Here is a 22092-nt window from a genome sequence, read left to right on the forward strand (position 1 = left end):
TATGATGAGGAATTCCGGGCTCGGATGGCTTGGGATCCTGAGGCGAAATGGGGGGAGTTGGATAATGACTTGTGGCAACACACTATGGGAGCCTCGGCGGGTGGTAAGACAATTTTCACAGCTAGTGGGTATCCATTACCTTCACGGCCCTTTCAGGGTAGGCCCACTCGGGGAGGGGTGGGTGCAGCTGTGTCAGTCCAATCTGCCAATGGGACATGTTGGAATTTTAACAGAGGATATTGCCCAAGAGAGTATTGCAAATTTCGACACGAATGCTCCCAATGTGGTAAACCGCACCCACTGTCCAAGTGTTGGGGGCCTCGGGTTACAGGGGGTAGACAGTGGTCACAACAGACAGCCAATGCCCCTGCTCCTGCACAGCAGCCTCAACCTTACAGGGGGGGGAAGAACACTTCTGGAATTGGGCCCAAAGGCTCATACGCCAGTTAATCCTTTTCACTTGGCTGTGGCTCTGAGGGGCTACGGGAATGTCGAGGCTGCTAAGTTGTTGTTGGATGGTTTTCAGGAAGGTTTTCGTTTGGGTTACACAGGGCCGCGGTTGCGGCGGTGGTCAAAGAATCTATTGTCGGCCAATGAACATCCAGAGGTGGTGCAAGACAAATTGGATAAGGAAGTGCGGGAGGGAAGGATGGCGGGTCCTTTTGATGATTGGCCCTTGGAAAATCTTATTGTCTCCCCAATTGGTGTGGTGCCTAAGAAAGAGCCTGGGCAATTTCGTTTGATTCAACATTTGTCATGGCCGGAGGGCTCATCAGTTAACGATTTCATTGATGGTGAGGCTGCTTCAGTGTCTTATTCTTCAGTGGATGTGGCCATGGCCCTGGTTGTATCTGCCGGCACTGGTGCGGCGATGGCAAAATGTGACATCAAATCGGCATTCCGTTTATTGCCTGTACATCCTGGGGATTGGGATCTTTTGGGGATTCAATTTCAGGGGAAGTGGTATGTGGATAAGGCTCTACCAATGGGTTGTTCCATATCCTGTGCCATTATTTGAGACCTTTAGCACATTTCTCCAATGGTTTTTCACCGACACGTCAGGACATCAGCTTGTGACTCACTACCTGGATGATTTCTTTTTTGTAGGTGCTCCCAATTCCTCAGCATGCCAGAATGCTTTGCGAACATTCCAAACTCTGATGGAATTTTTAGGTGTGCCGTTGGCACCGGAAAAGACAATGGGCCCCTGCGCGACCATGTCTTTTTTGGGAATCGAGATTGATTCTAATGTTATGGAGGCACGTTTACCAGTGGATAAAAAAGAAAAAATGTTGGACCTCTTACATGTTATGTTGAACAAGGCAAAGGTGACAGTGAAGGAAGTTCAGGTGCTGCTGGGCCATCTTAACTTTGCTTGTAGGGTGGTCAGGGCAGGTAGAACTTTTTGCAGGCGTTTGGGTAGAGCTCTGTCTGGTCAGTTTTTACCTCACCATCACGTTCGCTTGTCAGCAGGTGTTAAGGAGGATCTGCGGATGTGGGTAGCCTTTCTGCACTCTTTCAATGGCATTCCTCTGTACAGAGAAGAGAATTGGATTTGGGACGTCCACATTTTTTCAGATGCTGCAGGCAGTGATGGTTTCGGTCTTTACTGGCAGGGCAGATGGTGTGCTGAACAGTGGCCTGCTGCGTGGAAGAACGGAGGCAGGAGTATTGCCTTCCTGGAGCTTTTCCCTGTGGTGGTGGCGTTGACTTTGTGGGGTCAGGAGCTTTCTCACAAAAAAGTGCTGTTTCGAATTGATAATAAGGCTGTAGTGGACATTATCAATCGGCAGTCGGCCAGGGATGCTCACATCTTGAAGCTCTTGCGAGTCTTTGTGTTGGGGTGCTTGACGTATGACATCAGTTTTAAGGCCTTACACATTCCTGGGGTGGACAATGACATTGCGGATGCTTTGTCTCGTTCACAGTGGGAGAGATTCCATGGGCTAGCCTCGGAGGCGGACAGGACGCCGACCCGCATGCCGGAACATCTGTGGACTGTAGGCGAGACAGGGTTTTGCAGCTGGTGGTAGGTTCGCTTGCAGTTTCCACTAGGACAGCGTATGAATTGGCCTGGAAAGAGTTTTTAGAATCTGGGGCCGGCTGGCGCGCTCCGGGCTGGAGACGATCTGAAGATGTGGTACAGTTCATTCTTCACTTGATAGACAGGGGGCTGACACGTGTGACGATTGCTGGAAAATTGGCTGGTATTGCGTTCATGGGCAAATTGCTGTGGGACTATTCTCCTTCGGCAGGGGAGGTGGGTAAGCGCATGCTAGAAGGTTGGTCTAGGGAGAGGGGTAGGGAACATATGGTTCGCCGACCTTTGTCTTGGCAGACGTTAGCCCGAGTTTTGCAGGTTTTGCCCTCGGTTTGTCTGAATGGGTTTGAGGTTTGTCTGTTTTCTACTCTTATGGTTTGGATGTTTTTTGGTGCTTTCAGACTTTCTGAGTTACTGGGGTCGAAAGTTACTTTTGGGGTGGGGTGGGAGAATGTTCGATTTTTGGAAGCGGGGTTGCACGTTTGGTTGGCTCGGGCAAAAACTGATCAACACAGCAAAGGGAGGGGCATCTGGCTGGAAGCTTCTTCCCCTCCTGAGACGTGTCCTTTGAGGTGGGCCAGGCGTTTGCGGGACTGTTCAGGGGCCGCCTTTGAGGGCCCTGTTTTTCGACATGTGGATGGTTCCAGGGTGACGGAGTACCAACTGCGCATGGTTTTGCGTAAAGCGCTGCGCTTCCTGGGCTTGGATGAGACACAGTATGGTACGCATTCTTTCAGGATTGGGGCAGCTACAGAAGCTCATAACAGGGGTTGGTCGCAGCAAGACATTATGTCTTTAGGGCGTTGGTCCTCCAACTGTTTTAGGCGCTATGTGCGTACTGATCCTGTTATGGCGCCTGCGGATGATAGTTTTGCTTGAGTTTGATGCTGCTTTTCTTTTTCAGGTTCAGTGGCCGGCCCCCGTTCGACTGTCATGACGATCTGGATAGTGGGACATTCCTTCATTGGGCGCGCGGAAGATCAAGCTATAAGAAGCTATTTTGGTTCCACACTTGGTTTTAATTCTCGTCTTTTTAATGTTGTATGGAAGGGGAAGGGAGGTATGATCTGGAGGGAGCTTATCCCGGCCTTGAATTCTTGGTTGGTGGGAGGTATTTGTCCTGACGTGCTGCTCTTACACCTTGGGGAGAATGACCTTTGTGGGGTGAAAGGGGTGGTTTTATTGAGAGCGATGAAGAAGGATCTTTCTCTTATTCGTCAACAATGGGCGGGTTGCCATGTTTTATGGACAGAATTGGTCCCTAGAAGAACCTGGAGGGGTGCGATCAAGCCTAGGGCGGTTGATAAGGCGCGAAGGAAGTTGAATCTGGAGGTTTCCCGTTTTTGTAGAGATCTGGGTTTTGGGCGGGTGTCCCATAAGGACATCCGTTATGACAATGTGGAATTCTTTCGCGGCGATGGTGTTCACTTATCTCGTATAGGGATGGATTTATATCTCTTGGAATTGCGAGAGGTGCTCTCCAGGTGTTTGAAGATTCAACATTTCTTGGGTTGAGGTTCTGGTTCCTTGGTTGGTCGGTTTTGGGGGGCAGAAAGAGAGGAGGGTAATTCCTTCCCCCTCTTTTCTGGGTGGCGGAAATTGGGCGTTCTTGGTCAGCAGGGACATGAAGCTTGTTGGGTTTTTGCTAAAGTTGGGCTATGGCTGGAAAAGTTTAAATAGTTGTTTCGTGGGGTGGTTACAAGGTTTTGGGTAATGTAAGTTGTTGGTGGGTAAGTTTTGCAATGTGATGTTTTGCCGTGGGTTGGGATGATATTTAAATGATTATCAGGTTTTGGTATTGTTTGAATTGTAATTATGTTGTGCTGGGTGGGGGCGGGGTTTGTGACGTGGTAGGGGCGGGCCTGACGTTTGGGGTTGTAAGGTAACATCTTATTTAGTGAGGACTAGTTTTGTGAGGCGGTTGCCAGGTTGGTATTGTTGTAAATATGCACCTGTTTCAATAAAAGCGGCCTTTTGCACACTTTCAATTTGTCTGGTGTCTGCTCACCCCCCCTCACCCCTCCCTCCCAAGGAGGGCTTGGGGGGGGGCAGCCGACCGCAGGGAGGTCCCCACCCCCGGGCTGATTGGGAGGGGCTAGTGGGGGGGGGTTGCATCAGGGCACCGGCCTTGGGCTGGTTTTGGGCTGGTTTTGGGCTCCCTCGGTTCCTACTGGGGGAGCCCAGCTATATATCCCTCTGGCCCCTCCTCCCGGCCACCATTTTAGGTTGAATGACCTGGTGGCCGGGAGCTCATTAGTTATATTGGAAATTTTCCCTCCCTCCCTCCCTATTCTCAGTTAGGTTTTTCTCTTACTTTCCCCGGGTCTTTTATTTATTCATTTATTTATTTATTTTCATTATTTATTTGTTTTATCTTCCATAATTTTAGGGTCTTTTGTCGGAACAGGTGGATATGGGGTAACAAAACATGTTGTTCATTGTCGCTTGGAACAGGTGCCGTGCGGAAATTGGGCGTTCTTGGTCAGCAGGGACATGAAGCTTGTTGGGTTTTTGCTAAAGTTGGGCTATGGCTGGAAAAGTTTAAATAGTTGTTTCGTGGGGTGGTTACAAGGTTTTGGGTAATGTAAGTTGTTGGTGGGTAAGTTTTGCAATGTGATGTTTTGCCGTGGGTTGGGATGATATTTAAATGATTATCAGGTTTTGGTATTGTTTGAATTGTAATTATGTTGTGCTGGGTGGGGGCGGGGTTTGTGACGTTGTAGGGGCGGGCCTGACGTTTGGGGTTGTAAGGTAACATCTTATTTAGTGAGGACTAGTTTTGTGAGGCGGTTGCCAGGTTGGTATTGTTGTAAATATGCACCTGTTTCAATAAAAGCGGCCTTTTGCACACTTTCAATTTGTCTGGTGTCTGCTCACCCCCCCTCACCCCTCCCTCCCAATGACGGTGATGCGCACGGCGCACCAGTGCCACCATCTCTCGGCGCGCGCGGGGGACGGTCGGGCTGTGTGTGTCGTGTCGTCGGCTGGGCTGGCCTGGCGCCCCTTTGCCCATAATTTAATTATAGTAATACTGCACTGGTCTGGTCTGCAGCTGCCACCTGCCAGCCAGCCAGTGCCACCACACAGAGTCTTGTCCGGGCCCGAGTCCCGTCCCGACTCCGTCAACACCATCATCCACTGTAAGTTTTTGGACATTGGGTTGTCCTGGCCGGTTTGGTAAGTCATTTGCATAAAACCTGAAGGTGGGTTGCCGGAGGCTGCACTCTAATTCGACGTTGTGTCCTATTCCAACATGAAGGGTGCAGTTTCCGTTGTGTTTAGCTTCACTTACAGCGGATCAACAATTGCACAGATTGTATGTGACAGTTTCCCGGCCGGGTCAGCGGTTCTGGTACTATCATTTGTTTACTTCAGAGTTTTTGGTAAACTGCTGCTAGACCCTGAAGAGAGACCAAGAACTTTACAACGGGCGGTAACATGGCAAGAACTTGCACACAATGGAACAGAAATGACACAATACATATGTGAGCGAAGCACCCGAGAGCCATACACATTGCGTTTGGCGTCAGTATAATAACTCCAGGGTATTTAAAAAATATATACATGTGTGGTTATCAGTGACTGAACATATAGACAAGACAGAGCAGAAGTACAATACTAAGGTGAGTACATTATATGCATTTGGAGTAAAAGACAGTTGTGGGAAAGAGTGTGGTTACTGCATGAAGGAAACATGGAAACCACTTGAGAGTCACAGCACTCTGATACCTGATGGTTGCTTGTTCATTCATAGGATGCGAACACCGATTTATTGGCAATTTCTACATCTGCTTTTCCGTTTGAGAGTATGGCAAATGTGAGCTTCACTTTCCTACCACTAGAGGACACTGTAGCATCGCTAACAATCGCTGCGGGCCAGATGAATCAATGGGAAAATGTGTTCGTACATATAGCCCTGAATGTTTTAAATCCAAGTGGTCTTGCATGAGAATTCGGATTCCTGTATTGGTCAAAAGCCAGCCAAACAGAATACGAATATGATCATAATGTATCATGGCAACTTTTACTCTTGGTTCAGATTTGGCAACCTTCGAAATGGCGCCAAATTTTGGATTTGCAGCACAGTTGCAAATAGAATGGTCATATTGATCAGAAAGTTGACAATCAACGTCACTACTGTACTGTATTGTAGTATACTTTTTTTTCAATAAAATACTTTGAAATAAAAACAAGAAAGTTCTATATTTTCCAGACCGTTCTTTAAGAGCAACATATATATATATGCACTATTCGGGCATATATCTCTCAGTTTTGGACAACAATGTATGGGTCGATCTGATGTCTGAGCATCAGTAAACACAAATGTCACACAGCAGCCAAACATTTTTATACCAAACCAGAGGCAGTGCGGTGTGCATGTATCACAGGAAGAGCAAAGGGACCGTCCAATGATGTGGCTCTCAGTTACAGAAATGAGAACCAATTAAACTGTCGAATGATGGGGTCATTGGAGTTTGGCAGAGAGGGAGGGTCAACATAAATTGGCAGGCGCCTGCCCGCTAAGAATGCAGGGGCATATTATCAAGCGTTAAAATGATCGCCGCTTTAGCGGCAGAAAAGTGCCGCTAAAGCGGCGATCAAGGGCTTGATAATATACACTAGAGAATTCCAATAGAAGCCCATGTTCACACCAGAACATGGGCTTCTATGGGAATTCAAAAGGGCATATTATCAATTTTAACGCCGTTTCTTGATAATATGCCCCGCAGTTCCCTGATGTGGCACCAAATATCTGAGTCCGAAATATCGTCTGACATAGATATTGTGTCCAAAATATTGTTATCAAAATAATGCCTCATTGGAATTAATAATAGAAAATCTACAGTTAATTGAACAATATTTTTGTAAATGATCTCTAGATACAATATTTGTCACATGATAATTCGAACTAGGATATTCTTACAGACAACAGTTCCCCCTCTTCTAAACAATTAGGTTTCCAAAGATTGGGCCTCGGCTGGCTCTGCCATCATTAATCTGTGACAGGGAAGCCCATCTTTCACAGGACCACTGGGCCAATCCATCAGAAGGCTCCTGATGTTAACAGATGGGACTTTTGACAAATACCTTTCCTAACTGGGACCGCAATGCATGGAGGACTTGGAAAGGGAAAATATCACTGGCCCCCATGGGCAGGGAGAAAATGCCCAACGCCTCGTGACAAATAATTGTTTTTCTGTTTCAGAAACAAATCCCTAATTTGTGTATTTTTAAAAAAAACATTTTTGACCCTGTGCCAGCACATTTGCCAAAATGATTCACAGTGAGTGTGCCAGTGGGCTGTCATGCCGCCCGCCTCTTATTTCTCTACAGTGTTTCTGATACTTCCTCAGATATCAAATAAAAGAAATACATTTTACTATGAAAATATACTTTTAAAGTAAAAAGTGTAACAACTTACTTGGATCTTCACAGGTAATCTGACAGTCTTCTATGGTCTTGAAATTGTTTGCATTTCCAAGGCATCCTCCGTACTTAAACATTTCGCATTTCTTTGACACTTTGTTATAGAAATAACGAGTGATTAATCCTCTGCATATTCCAGGATCGTCTTCCAAGACGCAGAATGATGGTTTTTCTAGGATTTAACAAATTAATAATAATTGTACGTGTAGAAGAAAAAATAAAATGACACATGGCACAGGCAGACTGATATACCCACCACAATCTGTCATGCAGAGTGAAGGCCATGAAGTCTCCTCCCTGAACCCACCCTAACAAAACGATTTGTCACCTGTCACTCATGACAATACTGGGCAGGATTCACAGTGAATGAGAATATTATAAAAAGTAAGTATGTAAAAATATGCACGATTCACTTACATGCACAAGCAGAAAATGAACTCACCCATTCTTTGCAAGGTGTTCAGTAAGTGAGCAAGAAATACCCCACACATTCAAGAAACAAACCATAGCTGAAAATTCCCAAAATGTGATTATATGATGTCCTCGAAAATGTGTTCCATTTGAAATTAGAAGTCAGGTGTAAATGCAATTGAGAATGCAAGTCAAAGTGTGATCAATCGGCAAATCACCTGGATTTGTGCTAATCTGAGGACTAATACAATGGGAAGGGAATTATCATTTCCAAAGGTGAGTGGACTTACTGGCTGAATCACATTTTTTCACTGAAAATCTTACGATGGTGATGATGATGAAGCAGATGATGATGAATAGTGTATATAGCTTGAACTGTTACCCCAAGGGTTATCCAGGCACTAGTGAGATGCATCCATGTATTGCACCTATTAATATGCCTTGAGGACAACAGGCTATGATCTTGTTTGAGATTATCAATAGGCGGCAAAAGCAAGCTCAGAGATTCCCTTTCTGTTAACTCTTAAGGGACACTTGCCAAGCTCACTCCAAGTGCCACCTCTAGAGCCTACTCTCTTGGATTGAGCTCAATCATGTCTAGACACCCTTCCAGACAAAGCATTGCCCACTGGTCGTACACCTTCAGGGTTATAACCCCCCTCTATGACAACATTTTAGGTTAGTTGAATCCCAACCAAAACTATTTTAGACAGAGTCCCACTCTCAGGTTAGACGATTTTTTATTTGGAGTTCGCATCTCTGTGGAAAAATGTAATATTTTGTATTAGCATAAGCAACAGCCATTTTGGCTGTGCCTTCCATTTCGTTTCCTTCGTCCTCTGCTGTTCGTCTTTTCTCCCTGCTTGTGTCATCTATTTTAGTTGACCTCTTTTGACATGGCTCAGCAATGTACGTGCTGGGTGGTTTGTAGCTGCATGTGCATCTGGTCTTAGAGGCTATCTATTCATCGTTTACTGCTGTCAAAAGTATTCCTGCTCCCCCTCCTTAATTGCTGACCAAGTGGTCATCCATCTGCCCTTGTTTGTCGATTGGTATTCCTGTGTTTAAACTTGCTCTTTCCATTTCTGTCCATATGCTTACATTGCAACAAAATTGTTTATAAGGACAATGGTTTGTGAGTTCAGGGTACCTCCTCCTGCAATGCTTGAGAGTATTGTGTGGACGTGGTCCCGCTCATGAGTGATTAATAAACTTGTTGTTTTACTTCAGCTTCAGTGCCGATCTCTCTTTAGTTAGTCTTTGGACCCGTGAACAAGAGGGTGACCCTGCACCATTGTGCTCACTTTTGGCTACATTTCCACATCTCGACCACCCAAATGCCACTATGCAGCACCATTGACCCAATATCCAATGGGCCTTAAGGCTTATCCTTCAGCAATTTCCTTTAGTTATGGGACTTCCTCAAAGGAATGGGTCACAGTTGTATTCTCAATTCAATAGACAGAGGTATAGTTAGAAATTAAACATTTACAAAAATAGGGCTCCCAGTCCTCGGCTCTGATTTCATATGCTTGAAGATGCTGTTAATCTTCTTTCTGAATTCCAGCCACAGGGGCAGGTTTGAAAGTCTTCTTATCTCCAGATGTTGTTCAGATATGTCCAAGACAAGCCCACCCACCTATGACGCTATCTTCTTCCATAAGACTATCCTGCTCACGACTCACTGTCAAAATAGCTGGTATTGTGTTTGATGTAAGTATTCAGTACCATCATGATGCTTTGCAATGGGAAGTCATCAGGTTTCACTAATCTGTCCCTCCATATATTGTACATGTTTACTAATTCTGAAAAGCTACATCAGCAGATTTGTTGCAGCTAGGTCACAAGCCACAGAATGACACACTCTTCTGCGTGCCATATTCTGGCTAACATGCACCTTTCAAGTGACTGGATTTGATGTTTGACATAAAACATCAACAGGAATAACATGACTACTAATAAAAAGGTAAAAAGCTTCATATTCTAAACTTAACAGCCAATGGTCCATCACTTCATGATGTTCCACTTAGGCACATTTTATAAGTCATTTTTGCATTGGACTTTGTAAAGACTGGCCCTGGTGAAACTAATCTACATAATGTGTGGCTCCTGTGTTCACGCACCCTAGGATGCTGGCACTGTAAATTGATGCAATTACTCACCATTCAAGCCTACAAGAACTTGTCAAGGATGTCACAACCAACATTCAAGGCCATTGTTGAAGTAGCGCCGGTAATATAGTGGCCATAGCAGGTGCGAACGTGTATGGTGGCCATGAGAATCACCATCTCTCTATTCCTCCCCTATTCAGGATAGCAGTTTTTGCAGCTACCGATGGATATATCCATATTTAGAACTTATAATAAAGCAATCTCCAGCAGATTGATAGATGCAAGGCTGAGAGGTGCTGTATGCTAACCCTATACATTACGCCACCCAAATTTAAAGCTTAGAGTCAGAGGTTATGTATGGCATGCCCTAGTAGCACACCCCAGTCTAAGCTGAAGATCCAGATCTTAAAATTATTTGTAAATCTATACATTTTTAGAACCTGTCCTACACTACCGTCAGAGCAGAAAGAATTCATACATGTTCATATCCTGCGTCCCTTGGTAATGTATGTTCCACCAGTTTGGGAACACCTCCCCAGAGCATCTTTATATGTTGTTTGCAGATTTTAAGTCATGGCGTTCATGTAATATTCCCCAGCAAAGAAATTCAGACTCTGCAGACTCCTGCTGACGTGGGAAAACAAGCGGGGCTGACCATTGGCTCTGCCAGTGTCATCTCAGTGCTGGCTCTCCAGAATATTAAGGGAGAGCTTAGTTTGGGCAGGGAGGGTTGGCAAAGGTGTCATAAGCCAGTTTTTTTTTTACAATTTGGTTTTGGCCAGGGACGGAGAAGGTATATGTGCAGGGTACTGGGCGGTGCGTGGTAGGATGCCAGTTTTTTGCATATATTTGGAAGAGGGGGTTGAGGGGGTGGGTTGACGGGAGGGTGATGTGACTGCAACAGGGGCACCAGGTCAGGATTTTAAAAATGTTTTTTTTAATGATTTTTATTTTGAACAAAAGAGCTTCATTTACAAATGATACTTAAAGTATCTTATACTCTCCAAAAAGAAAAAACACCTTGGAGGTACATAAATTAAGAGAGGAAAAAAAATATTATAAGCTTAAGACAGGCCTCTAATTACTGCGTACGGGAGGCACCCCTTCAAATTACATATTACACACTCCCCCATTCTAGTATTTTAATCCTATGTATCTAGTGCCAAGTACCTCCATATAGTCTTTAATTTCATCAGGGAGCGAGTTCCCCTTGCCCTAGCTAGGGCTTTCTCCATTTCATAAATTTCCCTTACTGTAGCCCACCATTCGCCTAAGAGGGGGATGTAGGAGAGACCCAGACCCTAGCGATAGTTAATCGGGCTGCCACTCCTAAAATTGAGATAAGACGCGTCAGTCCCTGGCTCTCTTCTTTGTATCCCAACATAATATCAATGACTGTAGGGGGAGGATCTATTCCTAGTACTTGCGTCATCACCTAACCTATTTTTTGCCAGAGAGTTTCTATATCCGGGCAAGGGACAAATGCATGTACTATGCTTGCAGCATACATCCCACATTTAGGGCATTTCTTCCAGTTTCCTCCATGATCCCCTGGGCCCAACTTGCAATCTTCTCTGGTGTATATAGTAAAGCATACAAATTGTACGAAATTGTTGTAGTCTCAGGCTGACTGAATGAACTGAACCGTATATAGTTCAGAGTGCTTAAATAATAATTGTAGGCGTAATATTAATCCCCAAAGCCTTGCTCCATCGTGCAGCAAGCCTTTCACAACCATTCTGTCCAAAATTGCTGAGATATTGATACATAATTCTAATGACTGATTTCGTCTTCTCCGTATGCCAGCAATCCCATATCTCTGAGCTAGATACTGTCGTTAGGACTAGATGTTTCAAGAAGTAATCCCTGATCTGAAGATACTTAAAAAACATTTGACCAGGTAAATTGTAGTGAAGCTACAGGTTCTCTAATGTAATAAAATCATTGTTATCATACGGATCCCCAAGACATTGAATCCCATACCTGGCCCAGTGCTTACTGACAGTATCTTGGAATACCTCTGGTAGCATGGGATTGCCCCATAGAGGAAGCTTATCAAGAAAGAACGACAGTATACATCTAACAGACATTGCTCGCCATATATATATATATATATACTATCTCTGATGGTCATGAACCTAACCATTTTGAAGTAATTTGGGTCATTAGTTTCATATAAAAACATTCGGCTGTCGGTTCCCAAGACTAAGCGGTGACAGAAATTTGGATATTTGGGATCTAAGAGACTACGGATACGCCTTGCAAATGCTGCCGAAAAATATATTTTAAAATCCGGAAAGTCGAGCCCTCCCTGATTATATGGGAGCATCAATAAATCCATTGCCCGTCGGGCTTTTTTATACCTCCAAATAAAACTACCTAACAGCCCCGCAAGTTTCCTAAAAAAGGAGTTAGAGACCCGTAGGCGAATGAATCGAAATAAGTATAAGAACTTTGGGAGTTCCTTCATTTTTATAATATTACACCTCCCTGCTATACGTATTGGAAGTTTATGCCAATTTTTTAGTCACTTAATTGTGTTTTTTACAGGGGTTCATAATGCAAAGTAAGTATCCGTTCAATCTGCGCCGAAATGCGGACCCCTAAATACGTGGCTATAGAGCAGACACCCGCTATCGATCTTTCAGGCCCAAAGTTAAAAAGCACTTGTGTTTTTTTAACATTTAGTTTATAACCTGAAAGACTACTGAATTTGCTTGCTTCATCCTCAATTAAACTTATTGCATTTGCTGGATCGGTAGTAAAGACGGCAATGTCATCCGTATAGGCAGTTACCTTAAGTTGAGTTATTCCAGATATTAGCAGTGTCATTTGTAGATTGGATTAAAATGCTCGAATGAATGGCTCAATGTACAGAGCAAACAGCAGGGGAGAAAGAGGACATCCCTGCCTAGTATCACTTACAATTGGGAATGGTAATGATTGTGGTCTGTATATAGTAGTTTTGCTTGAGGTTTATTATACAAAGTTTGAACCCATTGTCTAAATCGCCCTCTGAATCCAAATGCTGCAAATGTAGCCCACAAAAAGTCCCATCCCACCCTGTCGAAAACCTTTTCGGCCTCTAAAAGGACCATGGCAAGATTTATTGCCAATTTTCTAGCCAGATTGAAGGCCCCTTTAAAAAAAAATTATGGGTAAGCAGTGCTTTACATGTACTGTCCGGTACTGAGTATGTGACGGTCTTTAATTTGAAAGGGATAGTGCCTGCACTGCTGCAATACATTAAATGGGTCAGTACCAGCACTTCTCAGGAGCAAACAGGGACTATAAAAATAGAGTACCTGCACTTCTATATTTCCAAACACTGTGGGGAAGGGTAAATGTAGATGGTGGATGGGTAAGTGGCAGGTGCCACGTATAATTTTACCTTTGGCAGGAGAGGCTTATTATGTATAGCTCTCCCATTACTTGATGATTTAGGGGCCATACATAATGGGTAAAAAGTAAAAAATTAGGATATGTGTCAACTCTAGGATCTGACTCTTATAGTCTATTGGATGCCAGTTACAATCCCTTGGGAAAATCATTCCCCTTATTAACTGTAACCGATCCATAATTCTATATGTACAGATAGGCACTTGTAGGGATAAGCACCACACACACATGTGCACACACAGCACTGAACATACCAAAGTTCAGCTCAGATTTCTAAAAATACTCTTGCTGTTCAAGATGCGGATGTATTAATAAATCACTAACAAATAAATGTATTAATAAATCAATAATGTTTGAAATCCAAATATAAGTTGTGAGATATTTTATAAACAGTTTTTATATTCATTATTGACAGACATGCTGTGAATTTCCAGATCCTCATGTAGATAACTGTTAAAACCTGCATATAGGTATTTTATGACATCCAAATAATATTACAAAATAAATGTGAATATTATGTCATTAACAACAAATAACTGTATAATCACTGGCACTTGTCATTGATATAAACATCAATAAAATTTGTATGGAAAATGGCAATCTGAGAAGATTTGCTGTTGACCTATTACCTACTTACTTGCTGTATGAATGCTGCCAAGGACAGTCAATAATGTGTCAATGAATACGAAGACTATTAACCAATTGGTCAAGATTCTTACAGAGTATATGTGAACATTTAAAAATATCTAGTATACGTTTTTCTGTGTTATACATATGATATCTTTTTAATATGGTGATATCCCTCATTGATATCTGCCACAACGACATGCATGCAATGTAGATTATGCATGCTCCCTGTGCTGAATTGGGATACAGAGCAACATCCTTGACATGGATGCAGCAATGCTTAGCACACACCTGTTGCCAAAAAGATTGAGATTAGCCAACAATGACCCATATAATTATTTTTTCAAATTACTACCCTAGGTCTAAGTGCCTGTCATGGCAAATCCTAGTAAGTACACCACAACTCATGCTGCACCTTACAGTAAACCGTCATTCACAAGATGGGTGCGGTATGGAGTGCTCTGTTAGTTCAATGCATATTGCTCAACAGGCATCAAAAATATTGAATATATCAATGTGTACCCATGTACTGTGTGCCATCTGCACTCATGTAGCGTGAATACCTACATAGGCCTGATGCCTGTCTGAAAACCTTTTTAAAATGTTTTCCATGTAGAAAATGAAGGATTCATGTATGGTAACCATTAGAAAGGACACTACATCTTTTAGACATGTGAACGAAGACCACTAAATATTGCAGTGTTAAAAATCATACTTCAAAAATCATGCTCTGTCTGCAGTGATCATTGTCTAATTCAAGATTTTTGAAAGTGTTTGTTATGTTACATCATGTAGTGATGTGCAGTGGTATGACAGATTATGGCATGAGCACATCATCATCACTATGACTTCTTAGCAATGCACGTAACAAGAAGAAATGTTTTAGGAAATATAGCACCATGCCCAGCATCATGCAAATGAAATGGAGCTCTGAAACCTACGTCTTTATTCTTCAACATACAACCACACATTGCATGCATTGCATCATAACTTTTATAACCACACTTAACACCTCAACGCAGGTTACGCAATTTCTGTGTAGAGTCAGCCCAGTACCGCAAAGGTCCTAGCATACACTACATCTCCCCCTTTGTTAAATAAAAAGTACAGACAGCATTAGCATCATAGTTCCTCAATGAGTAATCGAGGTGCTCCCACAATATCGGCCAGATCGGGTGGTATGTGATAGTTGAGAGGCACATTGCTCAGGCGCCAATGACATCGGTTCAGATGCTTGATCTGGACAGGTAGGCGAGGTCACATCGCTCCTGATATCAGGAACTGAGGAACCTTGAGGTAAGTGTTTTAAAGTGTGATGAGTACCATGTGATCGACTTCCCGGGACGATGAATTGTCACCATGTGTCTTTTTCACACCACAGCACTCAAATGGTCGAGATGAGATGAGTGTCCATTTTCCGAATCCTTTTCTGTTTGACCACTACCCAGTCCCCTTTGTCAAAGACTGTTTCCTGGGTGCATCGGCTCTGATATGCTTTCATCTTCGACTTTCGAGAAGCATCCGTGGGACAAAACTCATCAATAGATCCGAGGTCTGTTGTGGTAGTTTGGTTCCAAATAGCAAGGTGGCAGGACTCTCACCAGTTGTGGAGTGAGGAGTTGATCCATAGGCATGAAGGGCTTGACAGATGGGTTGGTTGAGATCGATTCCCTCTATCGATGCTTGCTAAATTACTTTCTTGAGCGTGCCCATGAATCATTCAACAACACCATTGGCTTGGGGCCTGAGAGGTGTACTCTTCTGACAATTGACATAAAGGCGATCAAGAAACTCCTTGAATTCTTTGCTTTTGAAAGGTAGGATATTGTCAGATTTAAGCATAGCAGCTTTGCCCCACGCTATCAAGTCACTTGATGACTTTGTCATGGGTTGTCAATGACAAGTCTTTCACCAAGGGAAAACACATATATTCATCAATGACTACCATGAAATGATGTATATTTCCTAGAAGCCCAAAGAAACCAACTGCAACTCTCTCACAGGCATGAGCAGGAAGGCCAGACATTGTCAATCGATGCAGCATCACCATGGGGAATAAAGTTACAAAGGTGGCATGATTTCAGCTCTTTTTCAACTCGTTCATCTAATCGATGGAAGAACCACACTTGGTCTTGTAGGGTCGTCTAGTGGCTACAATGCCATGATGTCCTTCATGAGCCAGCTTAATGATTTGTGTCTCAGGCTCACATCTATAACGATTCTCGAGCCTCTCAGCCTGATGCCTTCTTAAGTGATGGACAGCTCATCTAGTACACTTTTGAATTTTTGAAATTCAACATCATCAGCAAGGGGTCAAATACTTTTCTTCCAAGATTGCATTGTAATGATGTCTTTGAGGATGAACATGTCCTTATCTGTGTTCGTAGCAGCAATCATTTGTTTGATGGATAGAGCTGCTGGCGTGCTAGTCCTTACTATGAAGTTGAGATACTTTTCAGCCCCTTTGGATGGTGAACTATGGCGATGTAGTGGCACTCATGAAAAGCAGTCTGAGGGGTTTTGATCTTTCCCCAGTTTGTGTACAATCACATAGTCGTACTTTTTCAGTTACAGCACCCACCTATCAATAAGAGGGGGTATCTTATTTTAGGGGTTTCTGAAGATAGCCAGCAACACCCGGTGGTATGTGATGATAGTGAAATGTTTCCCATATAAAAACCCATGAAAATGTTCACAGGCCCACACTACAGGGAGACTCTCCTCCGGCTGAAAGTAAGCATCTGTTTCAGGCAGGCTTCTGCTGGTATAGGCTACAATGTGTCTCAGAGCATTCAGATGGCCATTGAGTTGAGCAAGGATTGCCCTCAGCCCCAAGAGGCTCGCATCTACTGTGATTTCAGTATGTAACTTGGGGCCAAAAAAGGCTATTTGAGTTTCATTTTAAATAGCATGTTTTATGTCTTTGAAACTGTAGTCCCATTCAGGAGACTTCTGGAATGGGACATTTTAATTTGTTATGCTCTAAATGGGGCACTCAGTGTAGCACTGTCACAAATGTATCTTGATCAATAACTGGCCGTGCCTGAGAAGGATCGCAGCATGGTTACATCTTGTGGTTGGCAAGTAGATGACAATGTTTGCACTTTGTCTGGGCTAGGATTCATTCCCCCATCCGGGAATATGTGCCCAAAGAATTTGAGTTTGGTTTTGTGAATCTCACACTTTGCCTCATTCAAAGTGAGACCTGCACCAGCAAGTAATTGGCACACTTTCATAAGGGCCTTGTCAGGCTCCTTTTGTGTTGTGCCAAATACCAGTATTTCTTTACTGTAATTGAAAGCATGTGTGACAGGTTTAATTATTTGGGGGATAACATCCTATAATATTTCCGAAGCTGAAAATACCCCAAAACTCAGTCTTTGTATATGAACAAACCAAGATGAGTCAAAAAAGTAGAAAGTACTGTACCAACAGTTTTCTCCCAGCTCAAGTTGATGGTATCCTTTGTTCAGGTCAAGACGAGAGAAGACTTTGGCTACGTTCAGCTGCATGACCATGTCCGCGATGTGGGGACCAGGATGTCTTTCTCTCTCAATTGCTTTGTTGGCCTGGCGCAGATAAACACAAATGCCCACTGCATCTCCACTGGCACCACAACTATGGGCTAAACCCATAGCATGGGACTATTGGGGCATTCAATGATGTCAGGCTTCAACAGTGTTTCTCATTCTTTCTCAACGGCCTCTTGTAAGTGGAAGGCGACTCTACGGTGCTGTTGGGCAACAGGGGGAATGTCCTCATTAATATTAAACTGCAATTTAATTGTCTTGAATCTTCCTAGGCCATGAAACAACAACGGGAACTGACTCACAATTTAAGACTGAGCACGGATGTTGTGGTTGAGAGATATCAGTCCTATGTCAGCAGCAGTGGAAAAGCCAAATAGGCATGCACTCGATGATGTTTCTTTAAGAACATGAATCGACGCTTGCACTGAAGTCAGTTTATGTCTCATGGTTGCTGTCAATGACCCTTGACTCTGTAACGGTTTAGACACAGCCCACGTGTATACCTTCGTGTTTGACGGGGTAAGGAGTGGCACAGGAGACAAGCTGTTAAACTTCTCTATTGGTATAATATTAATCAATGCACCACTGTCAACAATGAAGGTTGTGGGGCAACAGTTCATCTTTCATGTAATTTTAGGACAGTGTCCAAATGAGATTTTTTGCTCCATTTGGTGCTTCTCTTTTGACTTTTGATCTTCTTTACAAGCAGCACATGGATCCTTGGTAGATATCATTGCACATCCATCTTCTTCACTAGCGCTTAATAGTGACGTTGAAGAACCTTTGTATGAGGAATTTGATGATGATCGACTTCGTTTTGTTTGTAACTGATGTTGCCTTTTGGCCTTGTGGAAGTGGCGAAAATGCTTCTGGAACCTTCTGGCACCCATTTTCTTTTCTTGCGGTGACACATTTGGTTTCTCTTTCACTTTGCAGACCGTTACAAAGTGGTTTTCTTTCTCATAGCCTTTGCATGTCTGTCCCATTCCTGGACATTTACTTGTATGAGGAAATGAAAACCCACATCGGAAGCATAACTTTTCTTTCTTTGGAGACGTCGACTTGTGCACATCTTTTCTGTGTTAAGGCTTACTTTTCATGACCAACGCTGATTCATTATGCGCTCTTCCTGCTTCCATATCAGCAACTTTTCGATCTGCTCATTCTTCTGCCCTTGCACCTATTATCATTTTCTCTAAATTGAGTATCTCTTTCAACATGCGTCCACTTAAGGAGTCTGAAAGACAACCATCAATAACTCTGAGGCGTAAGGCTTCTTCATCATTGAAGTCACAGAACTTACAGTGTTTGATAAGTTCATTAAGTCTTTCAATAAACTCATCCATCGTTTCACCGACTTGTTGTCGGGCTTGGTTGAAGATGTACCTTTCATAGACGACATTCGTCATCAGATGGAACTTGGCTTCCAATGCTTCTTTTATGTTTTAGTACAATGTTGCATCAGTTTGTAAGACATTCTTTAACACTTCTTTTACTCCATCACCAGCAGCATTTTCTAGATATTTGATGGTTATTGTGTTTTCTTTTTCTTCTAATGCGTCTATGAAGTCATTAAACATTTCGATCCATGCAACCAACCTGGCACCTATGTTCTGTTTCATTGCCATGTCAAATGGTGGTGGTGGCTTCAGGTTTTAGCCACTGTGCACTTTGCGCCCCCATCAGCCTCTGTGCTTGAGCCTGGACCATCATGCCTGATCAAAGATCGTATAGAACTCTCTTCACTCTTGACAGTGAATAAATATTCGGTTTCTCGTAGATGGTTGTTATTGCCTTCGTCTTTTTCTATGATGTGAATAATTGCTCTGTGTTTGGGCAAGGCACATTATCTTTGCCAGCAGCCTTACCAGCAGGTTTCTGGTGGACTTCTTGAATGTGCTCCTCTGTAGGGCCTTCAACTTCTTCAATACCCATGTATGGGCGTGTATGGGTGGGAGCAGGGCTTTGACTCCACATACACCACCCTCAGACTGCTTTGCATTGACTCGGGTGCATGTGGTAAGCAAAAGCAGTTTGCTGTACTGTTGCAAACTCTCAAGGAGAGCAGCTTTGTTTCTTCGATGCACGTACTACTCGTCATAAGTTGTAGCGCCCTCCCCAGCCCGGAAGCAGGTAAATTAAATAAGCCGCACACAGAGCTCTGCAACATATGTCTTTATTCTTCGAAATACAATCAAACACTGCACGCATTTCGTCATCACTCTCAAAACCTTACATTAACACCTCCCAGCAGATTACGTAATTCCTCTTTAGAGTGCACCCAGAACCGTAAAGGTCCTTGCATGCCTAATCTCAATACACTACAGGTGATACAGCACAAATAGCCACAGGCTACAGCTTAAATAACTGAGTTATTACCTTCTTCCAAAAAGAGAGACGATAAGCAGGGCCTTAGAACTCAAGTGATATGGAGCTCCTGAGAAGGTCATTGAAACAAGAAGAAACAGCATCTGAGTAGGGTTTTTTAAATCATGGTAACTAAAGAGTGAGTTGAGTAGCTCATCATAGCTTCTCTTCATGATGAATGGTTTATGTCTACAGTTGAGAAAATGCGAACCACTGTACGGGAGGTTTCTGATATCCTTCAAATAAATAAATAAATATAAGGTACACACAGTACAATGAATTCAATTCTCTTGACCATGCACAGCCAATTTAGTTTGTTGGGTGATTTGTTTTCTGATAAGATGTTGTTGGGTAATTTGTTGTTATAAGGAGGTGTTCTGCAACACTGGGTAGTTGCTGAAATTGTCTGATAAAACACTTGGGCTATCCCAATTAAAGGATATTGGAATAGTTGTATCAGGATGGAATAATTATGGTGAAGATATGAATCATGTAAAGATAGGCCAGATAAGGAAGGAGGCGACTGGAAGAGTGCAGGCAGAAAATCACTGTTTTGTAAGGTGTTATTTTGTTACAGGCTTGTACCTGGATTTGCCCCCCCATGCCTCATGCACCTACAAGCTCACGTTTAACTACAGAGAATCAAATTGGTGAGGTGGAGGGAATTAGGTTAAGAAAGGGGATAGGTTAACAAGCTTGGCTTAGAAAGAGAATGAATGAAACGGTTGTTACGATACACTATGTGAATTACACCACACCTGATGCAGCCCCAGTTGATTGCCGATCAAGGCTTACTTTATCATTCCTTCAGTCAGGCTTCTGATCCTAGACAGAGGTGTACATCCACCAAGAAATGGGAATGAAAATAATCTTATTTGTGACTTGTGCATCATACTTTATTCTTAGTGACTATCAAGATGCTCAGTTGATCTACACAGTCATTCAGCACACTGTTTTAGGGACCTTTGTACAAAGTGTTTGTTCTTGAGTTGGAAAAGTGTTTGTGTTCATAATTTCATGTTTGTGAATGGCAGTTTTAGGGCAAAATTTGCTGAGTAGATTTCCTGTCTTCACAAAGACCACCGAGTGTTTGCTATGAGAAAACCCTTGTCTGGACGTCCTCTGTGAGGTGATGTTAAGTGCTACAGAATATGTTGGCGTAGCACTGTTCCTACTGAGACTAAAGAAATCTTCCAACTAACCACACACCAGTAACTGAAAAGCAACAAGTGTTGTTGTGGGTGGAAGATCGGGTACCACTGATGGAAATTTTTGGACTGTGGAGATAACTTAGGCCGAAGGTCATAGACAAACAAGCCCTGGAATCTGTATGTCGCACATATGTGTAAAAAGTCAGAAACAAGATGGAACAAATGGCCAAAACAGGCAGAATCGTATAGCTGCTGGAGAATGCACTCCTTGTAGTTCCAAAGAGTCAAATATTTTAAACTGCACTAACTTCATTGTTTTCTTGACAAGAATAAAGGTAGTGAGCAACACCACCACACAGTATTTCAAACCATGATACTGGTTTCACAAGAAAGATACACCACACAGATGCAACAACACCTGGCCTATGCGGTCAGCCTTAAAGGGAAAAGTTAGGGAACCTATAGAAGCATTGGGCATTTAAGATAAGTAGAGAAAAGTCTTCATCAAAACAGATACCAAGGACTTTTTCTTTTGCTTTGTGGTATTCAGTTTAAAGATTCGAAAATCTCCCAAGACTGAAAAGCCACCAAACAGATGTCAGAAATAGAGAATGAGACATCATAGAAACAGTATGAAGCCCAATAGTGCAAGTCTCTGGTACAGAGTGCAGAAAGCAAGACACTGGATCATCTAGAAGGTCACCTTGGGAAGATATAGGAACTGCCTTAGCCTACATGGACATATAGAAAGACGTTGAGAGAAGATTCACACTTCTTAGTTGCTAACAATAACTAGTTTCTTGTGACCCCAATCTTTACTTGTCCTTCTCTGTGCTGTCCTTGAAAACAAGGGTTATATTACATAATGTTTGTAAGCACACATACGGGTTAACTCAGAGACACTAACAGACAACATATTCAATAAAAGCCCAACAAATATTACAGGGCAGACAGATGTGTTTTCAAAAGACTACAGAAATGTAAAAGAGAAAAGTTGCTTGAAGACTCAAAGTGAGGGAGCTCTAAAG

The 22092-nt window shown here is 43.0% G+C and overlaps 1 protein-coding gene across 3 annotated transcripts in view; it reads right to left on the minus strand.

Annotated features, from left to right (window-relative positions):
* TFPI (tissue factor pathway inhibitor) overlaps nucleotides 1-22092 on the minus strand; it is a 366688-nt gene that overhangs the window by 182726 nt on the left and 161870 nt on the right. For all 3 annotated transcript variants that reach the window (XM_078680482.1, XM_078680483.1, XM_078680485.1), the window contains exon 5: nucleotides 7464-7640. In XM_078680482.1, coding sequence (XP_078536608.1) covers nucleotides 7464-7640 — 177 coding nt within the window. The remainder of the gene's footprint in view (nucleotides 1-7463; nucleotides 7641-22092) is intronic.

Source organism: Lissotriton helveticus, chromosome 3_1 (assembly GCF_964261635.1).
Source record: "Lissotriton helveticus chromosome 3_1, aLisHel1.1, whole genome shotgun sequence".
In the NCBI taxonomy this organism is placed as follows: domain Eukaryota; kingdom Metazoa; phylum Chordata; class Amphibia; order Caudata; family Salamandridae; genus Lissotriton; species Lissotriton helveticus.